The sequence below is a fragment of the Populus alba genome, chromosome 1 (genome assembly GCF_005239225.2).
Source record: "Populus alba chromosome 1, ASM523922v2, whole genome shotgun sequence".
In the NCBI taxonomy this organism is placed as follows: domain Eukaryota; kingdom Viridiplantae; phylum Streptophyta; class Magnoliopsida; order Malpighiales; family Salicaceae; genus Populus; species Populus alba.
In genome coordinates this window covers 29,007,075-29,023,189 of record NC_133284.1, presented here as the reverse complement: position 1 = coordinate 29,023,189, position 16,115 = coordinate 29,007,075, and the positions used below count along the sequence as shown (strand labels likewise).

The 16,115-nt window shown below is 36.3% G+C and overlaps 1 protein-coding gene and 1 pseudogene across 1 annotated transcript; one reads left to right on the top strand and one right to left on the bottom strand.

The window, feature by feature from the left end:
- The first annotated feature begins 5,072 nt into the window (after positions 1–5,072).
- Positions 5,073–7,871, top strand: LOC118032957 (pentatricopeptide repeat-containing protein At5g59600). Its single transcript, XM_035037763.2, has one exon. It carries the CDS (start codon positions 5,929–5,931, stop codon positions 7,600–7,602), a length of 1,674 nt encoding a protein of 557 aa, XP_034893654.1. The 5' UTR covers positions 5,073–5,928; the 3' UTR covers positions 7,603–7,871.
- Positions 7,872–12,005: 4,134 nt separating this feature from the next.
- Positions 12,006–15,755, bottom strand: LOC118032958 (transcription factor BOA-like; annotated as a pseudogene).
- Positions 15,756–16,115: the final 360 nt, after the last annotated feature.

Below are 16,115 nucleotides of genomic sequence, written 5' to 3'. Positions count from 1 at the left end.
GAAGTTGCTCCTCAAGAACCAAATCAATAGCAGACTCAAGAAGCCTAGGATCACATTTAGCAACCCTGCAATGCTGCCAAAACCGAGCTCTTTTTCCATTACCAATAATCCAAGAAACACCTTCTGGCACCTTCATATGAAGTCTACAAATAGTCTTTGTTAGCTAGCAAGATATGTATGGATCCTAATATTATAGGAAATCTGATACTTTCCTTGTACAAATTATTGTTCGATTTAGAATAGGATTCTAAGTAGAATAGGTCTCCTTACCACCCTGTATATATAATTGCTGAACAAGATGAATAATACAAGTTGCAGAGAATATTTTACTTCGTATTGTATATATGTCGTAATCAACATGGTATCAGAGCTAACATGAAAACAATTTTTTTTCTCTGTTCTTTCCTGCATCTCTCCTTGAACTTTGTATTCTATGAATTTTCTCATGCAAACAATGACAAAACATGAACGAAACCTAATTGTTTCAGTAACCCCAAACAACCCCCTGTCAAACCCAATTATCATTTAGTAGGACACCTCTGGCTTTCCTGTTAGTTTTATTCTCAATGAAACAAACTACACATTATGGTCTCAGTTGATGGAGATGCATATTGGAGCTCGTAACAAGGTGCGATATCTCACTAGAGCAATGAAGAAACCTCCACTCAATGACTCGAACTATGATATATGGATTGCCAAAAATCATAAAGTAAAGAGTTGGCTTATCAAATCAATGAGCCCTCACCTGATGCAAAGATTTATCTGTCTGGTTACAGGAAGAGAAATTTAGGAGGCAGTGTCAAGGACTTTTTATGATGGATCTAATGAAACATGATTGTTCGAACTAAATCAAAAATCTTTTTCAACCACTTAGAATGGGAGAGCTTTATCCACACATTATAATGAACTTGTTGCAATCTTCCAGGAAATTGATCATCATAGCACACCCCAAACATAATTTGTTAAAATTAATTGTACAACTTCATATAGTGATGATGAGATTGTGGGTACATATTTTTTTAAGAGGTCTTGATCCTGAATATGATCAAATCCACCGAGAATTTCTTCAAAAAGAACCAAAATTGGACCTAGAAGTAGCCTATGCATGTGTGAGAAGAGAGTCACAACATTGCCAAGTTATGAGAGTTTCTCGCTTGGTCTCTGAAAATACAGCCATGATAACTAATCAACACCAATAAAGGACAAGTTCTAGTTTTTCCAAATGAAAACATAGTCCAGGTTCAGGAAAATCGAATAATTATATCTGCACCCACTGTGGTGAAACTGGCCATTCCAAGCTGCGTTGGTACGAGCTTATTGGATATTCTGAATGGTGGGATTTTTCGAAGAAACCATGGAAGAACATTATTGGAAAAGCTGCGATGGCCACATCAGGTGCAAATATTCTAACTCAAGAGGGGACTTCGATGCCTACTGCCAATATAACGCAGCCATGTAGTATTGGTAAGGCTAGTGTTCTTTTTGCAATTACTATGGATAATACTTGGGTTATTGATACTGGTGCCCATCATATGATTAGAGACTCTCATAAATTACAAAACCTTTGCCCATCATCCCAACAGGTCATATCTATAGCCAATGGTGGTATCTCCTCTATTACAGGGAAGGGTTTCATTGATCTCATTACGACCATAACCCTTGAGACAATATTGGTTGTTCCTCGTCTTGAATACAATTTGTTATATGTAAGCCAAATCACTTCAGCACTAAAATACACCGTTACTTTGTTGCCTTTTTTTTTTTTGTGTTTTTCAGGATATTCTGACCCAAAGACTCTTAGTTGTGGTGTTAAATAGGGCAACCTCTACTACTTGGAATTGATAACAACTGGCGAAGGGCAGTATAACAAGGTGTGTTTTGTAACGAAAGGTAATTTGACACTGTCTGAAGTGTGACTTTGGCATAAAAGGCTAGGACATTTTCATTTAGCCATCTCAAAAAATTGAAACCACATTTGTTTACAGAATTGCAAATTTTAGATTTTCAATGTAACACTTGTGAATTGGCAAAAAGCCATTGTAAACCTTATTTTCCTTCTTCCAATAAAAGCTCTAAACCCTTTTATGGTTATTCACTCTGATATTTGGGGACCTGCAACCATTTCATCTATGTCTAAAGCCCGTTATTTTATTATCTTTATTGATGAATGCACTCGGATGACGTGGGTATCCTTCATAAAAAAAGTGATGCTAGTACTGTTTTTTGGGAATTCATCAACATGGTGAAAACTCAATTTCAGAGATAGATTCAGGTATGGCAATCTGACAATGCCATGGAATTCCTTGAGAACTCACTTGGTGATTATCTTCGACAACAAGGTATTAGACATCATACCTCTTGCACATACTCACCTCAACAAAATGGCCTTGTAGAGAGAAAGAATAGGTAGATTATAGAAATGGTACGTGCATCCCTCTTTGGAATGAATATGCCATGTTTCTATTGGGGAGAGGTTGTCAAGTTTACTGTATATATTATGAACAAAGTGCCTTCCCGGGTGCTTCAATTTCAGACTCCATACCAGAAATTACAAACCTTCTTTGACACACCCCATCAACTAAACTTGGAACCCAGAACCTTTGGTTGTATTGTGTATCTTCATATACCCAAAGTCTTGTGCAACAAACTTGATCCTTGTGCCCAACGTTGTGTCTTCGTTGGCTACTCTAATTTTTAGAAAGGGTACCGTTGTCACTACCTTAAAACACACAAACTCCATATCTCCTTTGATGTCTCCTTTCATGAAACGAATTTGTATTATTTAGCAGGCGACTTAGGCTCTCCTCTTCAGGGGGAGACTGTGAAGAAGGAGATCTTTGCAATGCTATTTTTTTAATAAAAGTAAGGGTGATGGTGTTTTTATAGAGTTGGAGATATTTGAAAAACAGATGAGTAACAACAAGCAGAATGCAATCTCGCCCACTGCCACTCTAACTGTTCTAGACAAGAGGAATTTATCATTGGACAATGGGGACACAGAAGTTGTAAATCATAATGGGGAAGAAGCTGAGATGATTGAATTCTGTGCTGGTGACATAAAAGCCATGAACTCTGATGAGGAAGAAACTACGAGGTCTAACTTGCCAGCACCACTAACCAAAGAGTTTTCTGCCCAGAATATCCTGGATAATCCCATAATTGAGGACACATCTCAACCAGCTCCCAGGTATTCACAAAGACCCAATAAAGGTGTTACAAAGAAACAATATGAGTTGGACATTAAAACCAATGTCATATATCCTATCATTAACTATGTCTCTTCTTATAGACTTTTGAAACCTTATGCACTAACCATTAATCAATTATCCTAAGTATCCATTCTTAGTAATGTGCAGGATGTATTGGCAGATCCAAGGTGGAAAGAGGTGATGAATGAAGAAATGGAAGCCTTGTAGAAAACTCCACTTGGGAACTTGTTGTGTTACCAGAAGGAAAAAAAGTGATTAGGTGTAGATAGGTATACATTGTTAAACTTAAAGCGGATGGAAGCCTTGATAGATATAAGACGAGATTCGTAGGCAAGGGGTATGCCTAAAAATATGGTATTGACTACCAGGAGACCTTTACACCAGTAGCCAAGCTCAACACCATTCGTATTCTCATATCCATTGCTGCAAACAGAGATTGGCCTCTACAAGAATTCGATGTAAAAAATGCCTTCTTAAACGGTGATCTAGAAGAAGAGGTATACATGGAACTCCAGCTTGGAATAATAAAACAGAGTTCTAAACATGAAGGCAGAGTGTGCAAACTAAAGAGGGCTTTGTATGGGTTGAAGCAGTTTTCTTGAGCTTGGTTTGGGAGGTTTACTCTAGCAATGAAAGCAACCGGCTATCAATAGAGTAATGCAGATCATACGTTATTTGTAAAACATAAAGATGAAAAAGTAACGGCATTGATTGTGTATGTAGATGACATGATTTTGACAGGTGATGATTCTGAAGAAATGAGGACACCACAAGAAAACTTATTTGCAACATTCAAAATGAAAGATTTGGGACAACTAAAGTACTTTCTTGGCATTGAAATAGCAAGGTCCAAACAAGGAATTTCCCTCTCACAACATAAATACGTATTGGATCTTCTAAGTGAGACTGGGATGCTCGCCTGCAAACCGGTTGAAACACCAATACAAATGAATCATCGACTTGGGATCCTTCCAGATCAAATCCCTACAGATATAGGCCAATATCAAAGACTTGTGGGTAAGCTAATCTATCTAACCCATACTAGGCTGGATATAACATATGTTGTGGGTATTGTGAGCTAACTTATGCATGCATCAAGTGAGGAGCATATGGATACAGTCTACAAGATCTTGAGATATCTCAAAGGTGCGCCTGGCAAAGGTTTATTGTACTCAAAGAATGGTGTCTCAAATATTGAAGGCTACACTGATGCAAATTGGGCAGGGGATCAAACAACCAGGAAGTCTACATCTGGTTATCTGACCTTTGTGGAAGGGAATTTGATTACTTAGAGAAGTAAAAAATAGAAAGTGGTAGCAAGATTTAGTGCAGAAGCAAAATTTCGAGCAAAGGCTTAGGGAATATGTGAGTTGTTATGGATCAAGATTGTTATGAAGGATTTAGAGATCAAATATACAAATCATATTAATATGTACTGTGATAATAAAGTGGCAATTCAGATTGCACACAATCCTATTCAATATGATCAAACTAAATATGTCGAAATAGATCGTCATTTTATCAAAGAGAAACTAGATCAAAAAATTATATGTTTCCTGTTTGTTAACTCTACAAATCAACTAGCTAATGTCCTCACCAACACAGTGTCAGACAAGGACTTTTGTTTTATGATTGGCAAGTTAAATATGATAAACATCTATAAACCAACTTGAGAGGGAGTGTTAGCCGGCAAGATATGTATGGATCCTAATATTATAGGAAATCTATTAGTTTCATTGTACAAATTGTTGCCCAATTTAGAATAAAATTCTAAGTAGAATAGGCCTCCTTAATGCCATCTAGATATAGCTGCCAAATAAGATAAATAATACAAGTTGCAGAGAATATTTTACTCTTTATTGTATATTTGTCGTAATCAACAGTCTTCCATAGAGGAGACGAATCAGGCTTTGCTAACCACCCGAAATCAGAACCATCCTTTCTCATGTATTTATCCCTCAGCACATGAACCCAGGACTGATCATTCCCTTTCATCAAAACCCAAAACAAACTCCATTAACAAAGCTTCGTTCATGGCTTCAAGATTTTTAAGACCCAAACCACCGTAGTCCAGCATGCTCCTGATCTCCCCAAATGAAACGCTTACAAATCGTCTCAACATCCTCACAAGTAGATTTTGGAAGACTTTGCAGATTGCATTGTATACAAAGGCAGGGCTTGAATGACCGATTGACAAAGAGCAACTCTTCCAGCCAATGAAAGCTTGTCCACCTTCCAACCAGCCAATCTCTGCTGTGCTCCATCAACAATATAGCTATAAGCGCATTCTTTATCCTTCCATGAATCAGAGCCACCCCAAGATACCTCCTCAGGTGATTTGTTCTTGTAAAACCTTTTGCTCCTCCTTTCTCTCCAAAGTGGAAGAGGAAATGCAAGTGATTTGGCCATATCCAAAACCATACCCTAAAGTTTCAAAAGTTTAATGTCCCAAGAAATGTTAATTTTTCTTACTTTTAACATTCTTTAAATAGATAAATACAAATATCTTTAAAGTCTCAAAATTGTTTCATACAACAAAACTAGCAAGTCCCCACACCAAACTCTCCCTTGCAGCTTTCTTTAAGTTACTTTTATAAGTTTGACAAGGAACGACAGGTCGCTTGTTGGGCAACAAGAATCCTCTATTGCCTCAAGGCCCAGGAAAGAAAGAAAGAAATGCACTGGAACTGGGATTCGAGAAGCTGAGGAGAAATCTGAAATGTGCCTGCTTCTTTCCCGTTACCAATTCAAGGGAACTTTAGCATTTTTTAGACCCCACCATAAGCTTCCCATCTTAATCATATCACGCCGTTCATTTCGATCATCATCGGAAACTTATTTTCATCTCATCGAAACATACGGTCGTGATCGAGCATTACAGCAAGGGAAAAAACTTCATGCTCATCTCATCATTAACGGTTTAGCTCGTTTGACCCATTTTGCCTCCAAACTCATCTCTTTCTATGTAGAAACTAGGCAGTTATCTGACGCTCGCAAGTTGTTCGACAAAATTCCCGAGTCAAATATCCGCCGTTGGATTGTGCTCATTGGGGCCTATTCTCGTCGTGGGCTTATTCAAGAAGCTTTGAGTGTTTTCTCTGAAATGCAAAAGCAGGGTTTAGGGGCCAACAAGTTTGTTATACCTAGCGTACTCAAATGTTGTGGTCATGTGTATGATGTGCAAACTGGGAGGATTTTGCACTCTGTTATTTTGAAGTATTCGATTGAATCGGATGTTTATGTTATTAGTTCATTGATCGATATGTACTCTAAATGTGGAGAAGTTGAAAAGGCACGGCGAGTGTTTGATAGGATGGTGGAGAAAGACTTGGTGGCTTTGAATGCCATGCTTTCGGGTTATGGTCAACATGGTTTTGCTAAAGAAGGATTTGCTTTGATGGATAAAATGGAAAAATTGGGTATCAAGCCTAATGTAATAACTTGGAATATCTTGATTTCGGGGTTTGCACAAAAGGGTGATGATGCAATGGTTTCAAAGATGTTTGAATTGATGATCAGCAAGGGAGTGGAGCCTGATGTGATTTCTTGGACTTCGGTTATATCAGGGTTGGTGCAAAATTTTCGTAACGAGGCAGCTTTTGATGCATTTAAACAGATGTTGGGCCAGGGATTTCTTCCAACTTCTGCTACAATTAGTACTGTTTTGGCTGCTTGCGCGACCATGGCTAATGTAAGGAGAGGGAGGGAGATACACGGCTATGCAGTGGTGATTAGAGTTGAAGATGATATATATGTAAGAAGTGCTCTCGTTGACATGTATGCCAAATGTGGTTTTATATCAGAAGCAAGTATGCTATTTTATATGATGCCTGAGAGGAATACGGTTACTTGGAATTCGATGATTTTTGGGTATGCAAATCATGGTTACTGTGATGAAGCAATTGAGCTTTTTGATCAAATGGAGAAATCAGAGGGAAACAAGCTCGATCACTTGACTTTCACGGCTGTCCTCACTGCTTGTAGTCATGCTGGAATGGTTGAACATGGACAAAGCTTGCTTCTCTTGATGCAACAGAAGTACAAGATTGTTCCAAGATTAGAGCATTATGCATGCATGGTGGATCTTCTTGGTAGGGCTGGAAATCTTAATGAGGCTTATGACATGATTAAGAAAATGCCTGTTAAGCCTGATTTATTCGTATGGGGAGCATTATTAGGGGCGTGTAGGAATCATGGGGATATAGGTCTTGCTGAGGTGGCAGCTAGGCATTTGGCTGAGCTTGAGCCTGAGAATGCTGGGAATAATATGCTTATGTCAAATTTGTACGCTGATGCTGGTAGCTGGGAGAACGTATCAAGGTCTAAGAAGATGATGAAACGTAAAAGGCTGAAAAACTTTCCGGGGTGCAGTTGGATAGAGGAAGCCACCTGATATATAAGCATGGTTAGAACAGCTATTGCTGATATATATAATATTTATGCACAGTGGACCCTCTTCTTTTCTTCCAGTTTTGTTTTTTGGTAGCTTGTAGTTATTCTGTGCAATTAAATCTTGCCAAAGGCAATTGCATGATCATCAATGCTTGCCTCTCTTTTCCTTTAATTGATCTTAATACCCTCATCCTGTTAGTATGTTTTTGTTTATATGTTATTATTGGCCAACCTTTGATAGTCCTGCCAATTAAATGCTTCTTTAGTTGACGGATTTTCATGAAAGAGCTCTTCGCTATATTGCTGCTGTTGCGGCAGAGAATGCTAGGAGATGACCAAAACCATTTACCTCCTTCGCTATCCAGGAAAACAAAGTCATTTCTCGGTATTTTGGCCCGCGTATTTGCCCCTGTGGTTCCGTACAAGTAAGATAAGAAAGGAATTTTTTTTTAATAGTTTTTTAAAGTATTTTTTATTTAAAAATATATTAAATAATATTATTTTATTTTTTAAAAAATATTTTTTAATATCAGTATATCAAAATAATCTAAAAAAAATTAAATTTTTTTTAAAAATATTTTTAAAATATAAAAAAATAATAATTATTATTAATATTAATCCATTCTTGTATTGAAAGCAATCTGCCCCTCCACCATTCCATTCTTGTAATTGAAAAACCAAAGAATAGGCATAAAGTGACTCTTCATTCGTTATCCTTCACCAAATTTTAGTGGGCACGTATCTCTCTTTATTCTCCAAATCCTTTACCAGATTCTCCTCCCATCAACTTTAAAAAAAAAAATGCTGTTAAAAAAAAAAAGAAAAAAAGAACTTGGATTAGATGTTAAAACTTATCCACCTTCCTTTCTTAGCCTATGTGGTTGCCAACGGCTAATGTTGGAGAATTGATTTTAAAAATATTTTTTTATTAAAAAAAAAACTAAAATAATATATGTTTTTATTTTTAAAAAATTATTTTTAACATTAATATATTCAAATGATCCAAAAAAAAATTTAAAAAAAAAATTTAAATAGTTTTTTATTAAAAAAATCATGAAATACAAGTTATATCAGAACCCCAAACAACAATGTTGTAAAACAAAATATGTATTTGGTTTAGGAAGTGTCAACGTTAAGTAATAACATCCACAAATGAAAAAATTAAGATGCTTAAATGAAAGTTGCAATATTGGTTGAAGATTCTTATACTCAGAATCCATATTCTTATATTAGATCTTTGCTGGGATCGTAATGCTAAGAAACTGAGTATTGAAAAATAAATATTAGGGAGAGTAACAAAAATGTTAGATCAATTAGCAGAGAACGAAAGACACATTCTGGCACCATAAAATTTTTTAATTTTTACCTTATTTATGTAGTTTGAGACGGGGTGATTGTTTTGTATTGTTTTGTTTTTGAATAATAACTATTGTTGGTTAAAGAATAGTTTTGGTAAAACTTTTAACTATAAAAACAAATTACATTTGAACATCATCATTTGGCACCTTACATGGGAGACTTGGTCAAAATGCCACCTACGTTTTTATAATTTTGGTTATTAAACTTTCTGAGTTACTTCATGACAAACAATCAAGATACATCTAGAATGGAATGTTTCATATACCTCTTTATAATTGTTTGTATATTTGCTTCATCGTAGCTTTAACAATTCTTTAATTAGGTTTGGCTCTTTACCGAGATAGTGATGGTCACTCAAGGAAAAAATCAAGCCTAACGAGTCTTGACACATGAGGTTGCACCCTTAGTTTTAGCTTCTCAACAACAAGTTTTCTTCTAAGCTAGGAGACAGTTACATTATTCAAAGGAGGCTAGGACAAATGACACTGAGAGCTATCAAACCCAATGATTTCTAGTCCCTCTGAAGGTCGTTCTCGCAAAAAGACAAAGGCCAAGAAATTTCAATTGATACAATTCCAATAAATGAGAATGGCAAGGCAAATATCTTGTCAAAACCAGCAAGCTCTAATTTAGTTGAACTCTCTCAGGATGTATGGATTGAAAATTTAAAAAAATCAAGCATAGAGGAAGTTTTAGTGGCTAACCTAGTTGACACAAAGAACAATTGGAGAACTCCCTTCAAAGATTATCTGCCAACTAGGAGTTTCTCCTGGACAGAAATGAGGTCATTCGTTTAATCAGATGATCAACAAGGTATTGTTTGGTTGAAATGATCTTATATAGACGATTTGCTCTGGCTCTTTTGTTAAATTGCATGTCCCTTAGAGAAAACACTTATGTTGTAAGGGAAATTCATAGAGAAATCTGTGGTTTTCACGCCAGTTATAGAACTCTTGTTGCTCAGGTCACCAATGCAAGATTTTACTTGCCAACCATCCTAGACGATGCCAATAACTTGGTGAAAAGATATGATCAATGTCATAAGTTTACACCAGTCTCTAGACAACCCTCTACAGAGTTACCAACCATATCTTCCTTATGGCTTTTTATCCAATGGTGGATGTAATATTAGGTCCTTTCCCAAAAGCCACGTGGAATAGACAGTTCATATTGATAGTCATAGACTACTTCGAAGGTGTTTGAGAGTGTGGTAATAATTGTTTTTCAAAGTACTTTTCGTGTGAAGATGCATTAAAATAATATTTGTTATTTTTTAAAATAATTTTTTACATCAACACATCAAAACAATCCAAAAACATTAAAAAATAATAATTTTAAGCAAAAAATAATGGATTTTCATGAAATGTCGACTTTGGCAGATATCACCACTAATAACATCATCTTTTTCTTGTGGAAGAATATCATTTATAGATTTGGAGTTATCAAAATCTTGATCACTAATAATAGGACATAGTTTGATAGTTATAAGATAAAAGAGCAATGTTGAAGGGCTTCACATTGACCATCAATTCTCCTCAGTTTCTCACCCCAAGACAAATGACCAAGTTGAACTCACCAACAAGGTCTTTCTCAATGGACTTAAAAAGAAGATAACATATGCCAAATTAGAGTGAACAGAATTGTTAAATGAGATTTTATACTACCTAGAAGATATCTACTAGAAAATTTTCATTTTTCCTAACCTTTGAAATTGAGACCATGATCCCAGCTGAGATTGGGTGTCTAGGTCATCGAGTCATCCATTATACATTAAAAAGCAATTAACAAGGCCTTAGGGTTAATCTAGATTTCTTAGAAGAATCTTGTTTGATTGTAATGATAAAAAATGAAGTTTATCAACGTAAAACCAGTACCATAATGTTAGAGTTAAGAATAGAATATTCAAGTTTGGGGATTTGGTGTTGAAGAAATTAAAAGTTACGAGTAAGATAAAAAGAAAGAGCAAGTTGGCCTTAAAATGGGATGCTCCATTCAAATTCACAAGGGTGGTAAAAGCAAACACCTTCCATTTACAAGATATGGAAGAAAAAGAGTCTCCTTCACGCTTAACATTCTGATTATTTGAAAAAAAAAACATCATAGTCAATGAGAATAAGAATGTAAGTTTTTAATATATGCATGACTTATTCAAAATGACAAAAATACATTTTTGTTTTTTCTAAGTAATGCCTAAAGGTCTCTTATCCATTCATCAAGGGTTGATCTCATATCCCTACTCTCGAGTGCAGTTTTGAACTGACACATTCTCCACTTGAATTCTCGTTTACAGGTTAAGGAAATATAAGAAAGACATGGCAAGGAAAATCTTGTCTTCAGCCATCTCCTTCAACACTGAAACCCTTCAAATATCTCCTAGAACTCCTCAAAGCCTCCATCCTCTTACAAGAGTTATTGACTTCTTCTCTAGCTATAAGGAGCTTTGCTTTCAAAGCCTCGTAGGATGCCCTCATCTCAATCATCCTCTGCCTTAAGGAAGCCATTTCATCGTGAGCTAGACAAAGCTCCTTTTCAATGGAGTTCAACTGAAGGACATAACCTCTTATATCTTTCTTCAGCACTAGAGGTGCTATCTTGAGCTCTCTTGGCTCAACCTCCATTGTAGCTTTCTCAGCCCTCAGCCTTTGAAAAGCAATCTGGTCAACCATCCAATGTCTTGAGATCATCATAACCTTCATGTCCGACCATAAAGCTTGGTTTGTTTATTCTGACCATAAGACTCTGTTTATTTATTCTTATGACTTTTAATATAAAATATTAATATCAGGGATATTCGCCTCCCTGCACTTTAAGTGAATAAAAAATATCTCAATAGCCTATTATATTTTCATCTTATTAATAGTGTAAGGGATATTTATCCCTTATTAATGTTATATAAAGAATGTGTATCCTTTATTAATGTTATAAGAAAGAAATGACTCTTCGATCCTTCACTCTAATAAAATGACGACACTAATACTTTTAAATCTTAGAGTATTTACCATACCAAACAAGAATAAACACTCTTCAAATTTAAATTTCATTCACAATCTTTTTCTTAAAAGTTATTAATTTTATCATCTAAAAGTCCTCTAACCCTATTAAAAATGAATGTTTTGCAAGTGTTAAGCCTTTTATTACCAATCATCAGCCACATAAGCTTTGAAAAATAAAATATTGATATGAACATATAATTATTCATTGTCCAAAAAACCTCGTTCCGGATTTTGAAACATTATCACATGTTAGGTTGAATTTGCTTAGTGTTCCTTTATAGATTTGTTATGTTGCCCTAGAAGACGGTTTGCCACATCCAATAATACACACTTTATTCAGCATATATCAATTGAAGAAGTTAAGAATGTAAGCTATTACTTATCATCATGGAAGCAATGATAAGTAACATCTTGAGGTTCCTGCTGCCATCAGGTAAGTACAATGAGATATATATTCAAAAAAGGATTGCAAGTTTTCCTGACCCATGCAGAGCCTAACAATCTCTGGAAATATGCCTCCGATATGTCTCCACACAATTCTTCCTGCAAACCCCCTAATTTTTGTAAAGTGCTTAAATTTCAGCAACTTCCAACAGTTATGCCAGGTTACTCAATCTCCAGAATCTATGGAAAAAGAAATAATGTTAATTGCAACACCTCTCTAGCCAATCAGCTAAAAGCACCGTAACAGAAAGTGTGCAACTACCAGGGATGTAAATCTTAGAACAAATAAAGGGGACCTGATCGAAACATAGGTGGACTGCAAACCTGTAAGTTTGACATCACTACAAGTCTAAATCAAAGGGCATCAAAACCATCTCAAAAGAGATCACACTAGTCAGCAAGATAAGGCTCTAGAATTCATTCTCAATACAAGAAAAATAAAAGAAAATGAATAAGGACCACTCTAGCACAAGTACTGATCAAAACTTGGAAATTAAAATACCAACTTTTTTGCTGGAAAAAGTTTAGTACCTGACTTGTATCATAGAGAAAGAAAAGCAAACTTCTAACCGCACTAATCATTCTGCACATAAACTATCACATGATAACATCATGAAAAACTATCACATAATAACATCATGAAAATGAAAAACGAGAAAGAAAAAATTGTCGACCCAAAAGTATCTTACATAAAGATCAATACAGATCATATAAAGTACATACAGGCAAACCAAAAAAGTTTGAGATAAAAGTGGGACAATGACAGATGCAACAGCATGCACCTTCCGGTATCTATAGAAGAGCCTACTTCAGTTCAAGGGTGCAAATTGACAGATATCTACAAGCTTTCATCTAGTTAAGTTGTATTTTTTTTGTTTCGCATTCAAACTCTTTACATCATGGCCATGCAAGTATTAAGTATTCAAGAAAAGGTTTAATTTTTCAGGTTAAAAGCGATTCCATGCACATTAACCCTAAATATACGACTCCTTCACTCCCCCAATTACAACAATTATTATCAGCCAACAGTTTGCAAGTGCACAGAGTGTAAGCATAATGCTGTGGTATTATCATCTTGAAGTCTTTGTGCAGGCTTGATAGAGGATGACATTGTATATCCATCTCCCTACGATGTGATGGTATCTTAAAATTTCAGATTTCTAGATATTCTAGGTGATTGTGTGCACATTTAGGAGTTAAAGGAGAGGGGGGTTCCTTCCCTGTCACTTAGAACCTGTAACAAGTACATATTTTTTACCCTCTTCAGTTTTCACAACAGAATTTAAACACAAATTCTCGTTGCACATAGAAAAAAGTGCAAGCTATAGAGTTCATAAATTGAACTTAGTTGTTTTCTACCAAAAAAATTAGAGGCTCCAATAAAATGTGAATAAATAAATAGCTGACCCCAACTAGCTTGGGATTGAGGATTTGGAAGAAGATGAGTGTATAGTTAACTTGGTCTTCTAGATGTCTGTTTGGAGGAAAATGAGTGCTCAAATACATCCATCAAATGTTTTAAGGCTTCAGGTGAATGGTATATGTTAATTGCCATTGATACATTTGATAAATTGGTGTTCATAAAATCAATTGTAAAGCAAACAAGTAAAACACAATGGCATGTTGAGGAATACATTTGCAAGGAGTATCTCAATCCTAGGAATAGCATCCATTGTGACCTTGAAGAAATATTGCAATTGACGAAGAACCAGTTTAAAGCACTGGTCCCTGGTGCAATGCATTTGCAGTGGAAGGCACCTGTTCTACAAGTGACTTTAAGCAATGAAACGCAAGCTCCGCCGATTCTATATATGCACACTCATCAAAATCAAATACTAACAAGGGCTAATTCAAAATTAGAATTTTTCCCAAGTCATACTTTAATTTAAAGCTACAGAGCTTCATTTTTAATTCATGAATACACTTTCAGACAGATAATAACAGAAATTGACAACTAATTTATATCCAACAAATCCAACTGAAAGCAGCACTGACCTCTTTTCCTATTGAATTCCAAAAAAAATCTCCTCCCAACATCACATATTATCATTAGATACTGCATGATGAGGATGATGCGAGTATGGACCATAATTAGTCCCATTCCAATCCCTCAGCTGAAACATATGTCCATAAGCAACATTTCCATTATACCCATTTTGATGACTATTCGTACTAACTTGCTGATGCTGATGCTTATTGCTACTATTATGAACATGCTTATTCCCCATTAGCAAAGCAACATTTCCATTATACCCATTTTGATGACTATTCATACTAACTTGCTGATGCTGATAATTATTGCTATTATTATTATTATGAACATGATCATTCACCATTTGGATCCCCATATGTCCATAAACCGGCATTGGCATCATCCCACCAGCCGTGGTGGCGGGATGATGATAAGGCACTGGAATTGGCATTCCGAAATTCCCACCCCCACAGCTTCCGCCGCCGCTCTCGTGCAAACTCTGCGGCACAGGAGTGGACGCAAACAACTGATCAGAAGCAGAGGGTCCTTCACTCGACAACCCCTGTTTCCTCTTCAAATAAAGCCGGTACTTTTGCAAATGACTAGCTACATTCTCGCGAGTCAAACCCTCGACATTCATCCACTGCATAATTGTTTTTCGGGACCGCGTTTTTCATCCCTAAGTGGCCCACCACATCAACAAATCTCTTATGCAGCTGCGGGTCCACACCAGCCGTGGCCGTTTCAAAGTCCTCGCCGCAGCAGATGATGGGTCATCCACCCAATTCTCCGTCCTCAAGGCTGAATCCGCCTCTTCAGAATCAATCCTCCTCAACTTCCTGGCATCGGATCCGGACCCGTCCCGATCCATCGCCTCGGTCACATCCTCCTCCTCCTCCTCCTCCTCTAACTCGACTACCATAGGGTCGTGCGTTTGACCTGTCGTTTCGTTGAAGGACTTGAAGTTGTAAGACGATAGGGCGTTTAATTGACCGTGGAGATTGGAGAGAGTGTTCTGGGAAGCTCGGTTGACATCGAGTGGAGTACGGTGAGGCTCAGGGGAGATGTTGAAGGCGGAAGCAAGTTCAGGTGGGATCAACGGTTGTGATAAAGGAGTGAGATCATAAGGTGTAGGTAATCCCATCTCCCACACATCAATTCTATCATCGTCCCTGTTGATGTTATCTTCATCGTTGATTTCGTATTCACTCATTTTCATTTCTTCTCCCATGGTAGTTGAAAAAACAAAAAATATTGAAATTGGAGAATTTTTGGATTTTTTTTTTAGAAAATCGAAAAAGGAATTGGATCGGATTCAGAGAAGAAATTGGAGATAATTAAGGGAAGGGGTTGGGTTTGTTTGTTTGGTTCGAAGGAAAGGAAAGGAAAATTAGTTTTTGAGGGTGTCTTCTTGAGAGAGAAAAAGTGCAAATATCTCAAGAGTTAATCGGGGTTTTTTTTTTCACCCCTCTACTTTTTAATATGTTTTAAAGAAATTCTTATGCTTCTATTTTATTTAAATCTACCCCTCTATTCTGGGCTTGTTAGGGATGTGATCCCTCCATCTCTAACACCGTTATTTTGTCTCTAAATGGAAGACAAGTTTCGTAAAAACATAAAATCCAGGCTAAGAAAATATATGTTAATTTAACAATGTGAAATTATAATATTAGGGACGGAAGGACTGCATTCTTAATGAACCAAGAGTTTGGGTGGATTTTGAAAAACATAAAAAGTATATGGACT